Here is an 8737-nt window from a genome sequence, read left to right as displayed (position 1 = left end):
GATATATACCTGCCTCTGGAGATTTCCATTACTTGCATCTGAAGAAGTGAGGTTCTGACCCACGAAAGCTTATGCTCCCAGTACTTCTGTTAGTCTCAAAGGTGCCACAGGACCCTCTGTTGCTTTTTACAGATTCAGACTAACACGGCTACCCCTCTGATAAATAAATCTTTGAACCCTATTTCTAAACTATCTAGATAGCGTGGTAACAAAAGAAACTCTGCCCCTGCAGGTCAACCGTTTGTGTGTCCGGTTGGATTTGCCTTAGCTATTCACAGAGTGTTTTTCAAAAAAGTACTGATCAGTTACAGTTGTTTTTTGTGCACTAACAATATCAAATCGGTTCCTTAAATTCAGTTTTGTTTGCTGTTTCTAATTTGCTCTTTAATTCATTAACTTCAAGAATTTGTGTACAGTTTGAGTTCTGAAAATCCATGATTCCTGCCTTCCATTATGTTGTGTCTAAATAGATTTGAAGGATGTTAATATCACAAATAAATTATTTAGGCTGCAAAGGAATATAACTAGAAATAATGAAGTGACATTAAGAATAGTTTGGCTTGAAATTTCTTATCGATGAGATCTGTATAATTATAGAATAATATCTCAATGGAAGAGGTAGAAGCCTGTTGTATGAAACATTTTCACCTTGACTGGATAACGAATAGGAGGCGAGGGAAGTATTGTAGTGAACACTACAGCACTGAGAAGTCAAAAATGGGAAAGTCTTGTTAATCATCTAGCCTAGACCTATATGAGTCTGTGAATAACATTTGTATGTCATTTCTTTTTTAATGTTTCTCATATCTATTGTGTAGTTGCAGTCAGACTTGGTATCAAAAGTGGGCTTGGTGTGTTTTTTAATTTCTTTTGGAATCTACATAACTTTATCATCAGTAATGGTGATTTATAATCTTCATAGAGAGGTCATCGAGTCCAGTCCCCTGCCCGCATGGCATGTTTGATCTCTTGTGGACACTGGGCATGTGTGTTGTCCTGTCTGTCTTATTTGTACCCATTTGTCCTTCATCCCATGGCCCCACCACATTACCTACCTTCTTTGAAACACTCCATTGTCTCACTCTTACCATTGCATTAAGTGCAGGTTCCTCATCCTCTCAGATCCCTACATGTCTGTGCACATGCTTGTATCTCTCCATCTTCCTGATTGCCTGTCCCTTGTCACTTCACCTATGCTACTCTTATATGGAATGCCTTTCCAAACGTTTGCCACGTGTCCTCCCTCTCTACACTTGAATCTCTTCAGAACTAACTTCTTCTGCAAGAATTTTCTGTGTCAAGACTTCTGAAAGCCCACTGACATTATAATCCCACAAGCAGTCTAGACCTTCTTTCTACACTTTTTCTGTTCTGCGTGTTTAACCTGTATGTGACAAATCTAACAGAACTGCTGTCTATATTTAGACTGTATAATCTGCAGAGCAGAAACTGTTTTCTTCCATGTTCTGTACAGTACTGAGCATGTTGTTGGCATTTGTTAACATTATAAAAATACTGTTGCAGGGCTCTACTTTTACTGACAACTAATCTTAGTCTGCCATTGCATAAATTGCATGGTGCATGGCCTTAGTTTTCATTCTTGTTGCAGGATGCACTTGGAATCTTTCTCAGTGGCATATGGACCTTTTCTGATGGCCTGATATTTACAACTGTATTGTGCTCTGCTTCTGTAAAGGGGAATGTACTTTACATTCAAGTACGGTAGAAATATTAAAGTATTCCAATTTCTTTTTTAAGGCCAGATTTTATGTTTAGGGAAGATGGGCTTCACAGAAATCTGCATGATTTATTGCTTAACCTTTCTTGGATGATTTGTTTAGCATATTCAGACATTACTGAGTGATTCCCAGAGTCCTCTGCCATGTTTGCATGCCCAGATGCTTGTGGTGGAAAAACTTGACTGCGTTTAAACTTTTAATTTTTGGAACCTTTTCAGTGAAAGGAGGGAGGAACCTTGTTCTGAATATTTTAATACCTACAGGTTGTCAAGAAAGCAAATATCGTCCAACTCTTTCCCTCTAAGTAATTTTGAAAATAAAACTGGGTGAAAATTTAACTCTTGTTTTGAATTTGCCCTATGACTTTTTTAAAAGCAAGTTAATGCTAGTGTAAAGAAATAAGGACGTATGCAAACATAGTAAGTGGAAAAAGTAATACTAGGGAGAAAGTAGTCCTGTTAATTCATTATAAGTAAAATTAAGTTAGTGACTCAGTTAAAATGTTGAACCCCTTCTTTACCTCTGTTGTAGAAAAATATCAAAGTTTGAACAGTAGACTAGGAAGGCCAACTCTGTTCATATATTTAAAAATAAAAAAGTTACTATCAATTTTAGAATAGGTAAATGAATACTTGAAAAAATGAGCCTACACAAGTGGTCCAACGTATCTTATACATCCTAGGATATAAAGGAAATTGTCCAACAAATTTATTGGACTACTGACAATTCTATTTGAAAAATCATGGACATCTTCAAGAAAGCAAAGTATTGATTTTTAAAAATTGTTTTCAAATAAGCAAAGACTGATCCTGGCAGTTTAACTTCTTGCGAGTCTAATTTCACTTGGTATTTTTCCTCATTTTACTACAGATAGAAAAGTCACTGGACATCTAGAGAGTAGTGAAATCATGAACAACAGGAAACATGGAGTTTGTAATTAAGAAATTATACCAGACAGACTTGATTTGCTTTTTATAATACCCTTGGTGGAAGGGAATGCAATAGATATATTTAGACTCTAGAAGGAATTTGGAACTGTCTCACAGATTTAATTGAAAAATTAATTTAAACTGTCTTTGAAAAAGTTATTCCAGGTCATTTTTAAAACTGTCTGAAAGTCCATAAAGAAAAAGTAATGACAAACAACAATTCATTGAGTTGGGGCAAGAGGTGTCTAGTGAGCTAGTGAAGGTCAGTGGTAGGAGTGGTCTTACTTAACACTTTCAAGTGTTCTCCCTCTTCCAGAGCATACATGAATTTCATCAACATGCTTGTAGATTGGGAGGAATTGCACACATCAATTAGTATAGAGAAGTAATAAAAAGGGACTTAGAAGTAAGTGTGCTAGATAAAATTGAATTAGAAAGATGTGTAGTAAAATTTCCTGAATAGCTTCTTGTGAGGGACTTTGTCAAAGACTTCTTTAAAGGCCAAATAAACTGTTAATTGGTTCTCCCATATTTGCTATTTCTTCACCTGTAATAATGCATTCAGTGGTGGACACTGTTACCAGAAAGATATTGTCAAACTGAAGGGAATTCAGAGAAGAGGCTAGAAATATTGACTTATGAGGAAAGTATAAAAGAGCAAAATACCTATAGCCTGGAAAACAACTACAGGGATGTAGGAAATATTGCATCCTTTATATGTGTGTAGACTTAAACATCAAAGATGCTTAGAGACTGTGTGTGATATATAAGGGTATTACTAAGAGTAAGAGCCTACAGCTAAGAGAGAAACTTCCTGACAATGAGATTTATTTAACTGTGGAATAACACAACTAGAGAAACTGTGGAAGCCTCATCACTTGGAACTTCTCAGTTTGGCTCAGACTGGCCAAAACCCTAGGAAATTTACTGTAAGGAACAATCCTGTACTAGCAGGGAGATGGACTAGGTGACAGGTTTCTTCTGTTTCTAACTACTCTGAATCTATACGGTATTATTCACTTTCTAGTGTGAAGTAATAGAGGTACCGTAAGAAATTTGTTTCCTGTAAACAGTGAAAAGTATTTCCCCCCCTTGCTCTGGATGCTTTTTAGAGATTAAACTTGTACTTCTGCAACCAGTTGTTTGATTCCACCTAGAGCACTTGCTGCTCAACACAGAGCAACAGACACTGAATATTTGAACTGTTGTCTTATTTTTCTCTTCTTCCTTTCCTTCAGAATACAGGGAAATACAGTAAGTTTGTTTTATCTGTATGTGACATTTTGAATTGTAGATCAGTTTGTTTTGGGTGAGAAGGGCAGCATAAACCCTACCTTCTGTACCTGCAAGAGCCAAAGTCTGTGGGAAGCTTGAATTGCTTTGGCTGCTAGAGCAGTTTCAGGGGCCCCTTGCCCTCTTCCTGACATGGCACCCAGCCAACTCTTTGACTTCTTGGTCCATTGTAGTTCTTCAGTGTGTGTTGTGCCAAAAGGAAACTTCATCTCCACGTTGTGATTGATTTATCTCCTGTCTCTCTTTTTAATCGGTGAAAACAGGAGCACCAGGAAGCAATTGACTAAGTGCTCTGCTGCTACAATATTTGCTGTGTAGAGACCTGCACTGTTTAAAGGCTTTACTCACTACTGACTGCTGCTGTTGAAGGCCGCTTGTGGCCCACAGGCTGCCCCTTGGCTGTTAGGCTTTGTATAGTTTGTGTTAATTAATGAACAGGCTATTGCTGGTTTCCTTTTAAAGCTGTAGCATAGTCTGTTGCTATCAAGTAATAAATGAAAGTCTATGAAATTGAATAGCCACTTGTTTCATCTTAATGTATAATGATGAAATATATGGTACCTTTTAAAAAATAGCCATAATAACCATTCAATCAGTAATGTTGTAGTCTTCTTGTAGGGGAGGCCATGAGGAAAAAGCTGTGGAAGAATCTAAGGGAGATAAATAAGTAACATGGCCATTTTTTCCATTTCTCCCTCCGCGCCCCCTCCTTTCATTTCTGCTTGTCTGGGTGATCTAAGTAAGACTGTAGCCTTTTTCATTGTGACCTGCTTTTTGCCTTTTTGATCTCAGCTCTTCCCTGTTGAATCATCCTGTCAGCTTCACTTTCTCTTCACTCCCCCTTCTTCAGTGCTGCTGTTTGTGCTACTGTGGAGAAGACTTTATAAAGTTAAGCCACTTTTACAACCAGTAGGCTCTTCCGAGAGTCAGTTCAGCTGTGTTTTACAGTGTGTGGAACTTGGTACAGTAGTATCCAGTGATTCCAGCTCTGACTTGCATTGCTCTCTGAAGGTTCCCCAGAGGTCAAAAGTACATGAAATGATCATATGTAAAAACATGGGTGCATTTATTTCAGGGTGTGAGCATATCCAACCTTTGCCTATTTCCTGGTTTAGAAGCCACACTTTGTTTGCATTGCACTATGGAGAAATGCTGCAGCAAAACCTATAAATTCCTGTCGATACCACAACTCTGTCTAGGTACTTGTGATCTCCCATCACCATAGTAACTGTGAACATCACAAATATTGACGACAATATTTTGGGAAGTAAGGTAAGTGTAATCTTCCTTTTGCAGGTTAGAAAACAGGTACAGAGACTAAGGCTACATCTACACTACAACCTAGGGGTCTGAATCTCCTGCTCGTGTACACATGTTCACGCTAGCTCTCCGTGAGCAAGCACAAACATAAATAGCAGTGTAGCCATGGTAGCAGCTTTAGCTGTGTCAAGTACATACTTCGTCAAGTTTGTACTTGGCATGGCTCAGCCATGTCTCTGTTGCCGCTGCTAGCACGGCTGCACTGCTGTTTATACTTGGGCTAGCCTATTGAAAGTGTACATGTGTATGTGTACATGAGCAAGGGAAATCACATCCCTAGCTTGTAGTGTAGATATAGCCGAAGTGACTTGCTGCATAGGAAGCATATGGCCAAGCCAGGCGTTGAACCTTGATCTCCTAAATCCTAGTATAGTTCCTTAACCACAAAGCCATCCTTCTGCCCTCGTTTAAGATAAGGTGTTCAGTAACCCAATATTAAAGACAACACCTGCTCCTTCTTTCTTTCTAACACAGGCATGTTCTTTCTGACATTTGTATGTTCGTTACATTTCTGCTAGGTGAATTCTAGACTTGGGGTTTGCTTTAAAGCAAAGCCAAAGTCTAGAATTCACCTAGCAGAAATTTAAGAAGCCACTTCCCTAACAAATAACATCTGTTACTTTGCCAGTGTTGCCAACCCCAAGTGTTAAAAAAATCATAATTGGCTTAAAAATTATAAATGCGGGGTGCTTTTTATTTGCCTCAAAATTTTTGAGGCTTTAGAGTTGACATATTCACGTTTTTCTTAGCAATCATGATGGCTAACTTCTTTCATTGAAATTTGAGGTTTTTCAGAATCACATGACTTGGAGGAGTTGGGGCTTTAAGAGAAACATCAGAAGACTTGCAATAAAATTGCAAGCGTTGGCAGCATTTTTGCTCACTTCTAAGTGTACGTAGGAGTTGAACAGGCTGGAACTGGGAAGTAGGAGTTGCTAAATATACACACACACTCTGAGTATCCTGACCAGCCTTTTTTCACGTTGCGTACTGTAACATTCCTCCTTGACCTAGGTCTTGGGCACCAAGCCAGAAAGAAAGGTGTGGTCATGCATTGTCTTCAGTTTAAAGTGGTCAAGAGCAGGCGCTTGAACCAGGAAATGAAGCTCCCTTCCTGGCACAGTGGGGTCAAACAGCAGAATCTCCAGGAAGCATTTCAAATGAGGATTTGGAAAGCTGTCTTATTTTGAAGTGTGCAGGAGCTGTGAATGAAATACAGTGTGATTGAGTATCGGGGGTAGCCGTGTTAGTCTGTATCCATAAAAACAACAAGGAGTTCGGTGGCACCTTAAAGACTAACAGATTTATTTGGGCATAAGCTTTTGTGGGTAAAAAACCTCACTTCTTCAGACGCATGGAGTGAAAGTTACAGATGCAGGCAGTGTGATTGAGTTTGTCTGAAAATGTTTGGAAGCCAAATCAGTATTTTCACTGTAGTATCACATAGTTATTCTTAAGGATTAGCCAGAAGGCTCATTGAATAACACTACTACAACAGGGTGGACCTATCTATGGGGAAAATCTTAATTCTTGTTGCGTGGGTTGCAAAATTTGACAAGTCCTAGGGAAATAGTTGGGAATGAGGAAGAGGTGCAAGGTGGTGCAAGTCTTCCGTAACGTCAACAACTGATTGAAGCCTTGGTATACAGTAGGCGTGCACCTCGCATGAAAGGGTAAAAGGCATTCCTGAATGACGAGATTGTTGAAAACTCTGGTTGCTGCTGTCTCTAGGTAAGAATACTATGTTATTAGCCTCGAGGAGAGGAACAGCACATCTTCCGTCCCCCGAACAAGTTATTGTTTGAAGTCTAGAGCTCCAACATTTTACTTTAGGTACAATGGTTACATTTATACCAGATATTAGCAGCTAAGGGAAATGGCAGCTTTTCAAGACATTTATCAAAGGGCTTGCAGTTGCCATTTTATTTTATGGCAGGTGAAACAATAAATAGCAACTCGACTGTATCCAGAGGGGTGTGTGTGTGTGTAATAGAAAGGATGCTGGATACCAGGGATTAAAAATTAATACCAGACTTTTGCCAGTTGCAGTTTAGAATAAAAAAGCATTTACCCTTGAATTACCTTAATCTAAAAACAACAAACCGTGGTGAATGGAAGGGATGTCTAGGTGAACTCGTTCGTAACTGGCATAGTATGGCATTCTGTTCATTTCCACAGATGTTCCCCTTCTCAAGCCCCTTCTCCAAAATATTGGGATGTGTTTTTGACAGCTTTATGTCAGAAATCAAAAGTTTCCATTGGCTGTTTTTTCTTGGCATGTATCTTACATCTGTATGCCTCAGCAGTTTAATGCCACTGCTTGATGGGAAACAGAAGGAAGTAAAACTGACACTTCGTACTGAGACTGGAAGCAGAATAAAATGGCCATGTATATGCGCTATTTTTTCTAAATAATTCAGGCGAGTAGTGAGAGAGTACAGTAGGCTATTAATTTGTCATCTTTGAAGACCTGGATTCAAATCCTAATTGGGTTACAGGTGAAAATGACTTGGGATTTTGCAACCTGGGTCCAAATGTATATTGCTATTCTGAAAACTACTGTACAGTTTGATGCAACTGGGAGTGTCCCTTCATTAGAAAGTCCAGGCCTAGAATAGCAAAGGGGCTATCCCAGAGTCTATTCTAGTGGTCAGAATATGGGAGTTCTGAGTTATTTTCCAGGCTTTGCGCTTTAATCTGTGTGTGATATTGGCAGGGTCACTTACCCTCCCTGTGAAATGGGACTGATCTATACTTTCCCCATGGTGTGGTATAAAATTCTCTGCTTTTGGGGGAAATATGCTGTGTTAGCAAGCAGCATTTATTAATATTGCTCAGGATGGAGATATAGTGGCAGATATCTGAGGAACCCCACATGTTGTCCGGGTAGGAAGGCTTTCCAAGTGAGAGCTATCAATTTTTGCAGAATCTAAGCATTTTACTACTCCCATCTCTCTTTTTTTCATAATCACCACACAACATAGGATTTTCTGGCCCTGAGAGTTGCGGTGAAAACCTTCCAAACATGAACGGAGTATAAACCAGTATTGTGCTAACTTCATGCATCTACAGACAAACACTTTTTAGGGCCTTAAAAAACAGAGGCTGGGTAGATTAGCACAGGCCCAACCTCCTCCCTGAGCAGTCTGGAAACTCTTAGGTTAGGAAGCAGGAATACAGAGAGAGAGAAAATACCTCTTCTGCAGTGTTGTCAATACTTGCGATTTTGTCATGTCTTGCCATATTCGATGTTTTCCATCAAAACCCCGCACATAGAGAGAGGAGATTATGGAAGAATCCCATCTTTAATTTTTTTTAAATAAAGCACGTTTCTAGACTTCATTGTTGTAGAGAAAAGCTTGAAAATGTGATGTGTGTGTATCCTGAAGGCTCAAATAACAAACAGCAAATTAAGAGCCCAAAATATATTATATTTGTAAAATCTCATGAGGTTTT

The 8737-nt window shown here is 39.0% G+C and overlaps 1 protein-coding gene across 1 annotated transcript in view; it reads right to left on the bottom strand.

The window, feature by feature from the left end:
• The window catches only part of GRSF1 (G-rich RNA sequence binding factor 1), a 54911-nt gene extending 46387 nt beyond the window's left edge, over positions 1-8524 (bottom strand). Inside the window, exon 1 of the mRNA XM_034771359.1 lies at positions 8477-8524. Within this exon, the coding sequence (XP_034627250.1) occupies positions 8477-8524 (48 nt within the window). The remainder of the gene's footprint in view (positions 1-8476) is intronic.
• Between the last annotated feature and the right edge of the window lie 213 nt (positions 8525-8737).

The sequence above is a fragment of the Trachemys scripta genome, chromosome 5 (genome assembly GCF_013100865.1).
Source record: "Trachemys scripta elegans isolate TJP31775 chromosome 5, CAS_Tse_1.0, whole genome shotgun sequence".
NCBI classification, from domain to species: Eukaryota; Metazoa; Chordata; order Testudines; family Emydidae; genus Trachemys; species Trachemys scripta.
This window is presented reverse-complemented; position numbering and strand designations above follow the sequence as displayed.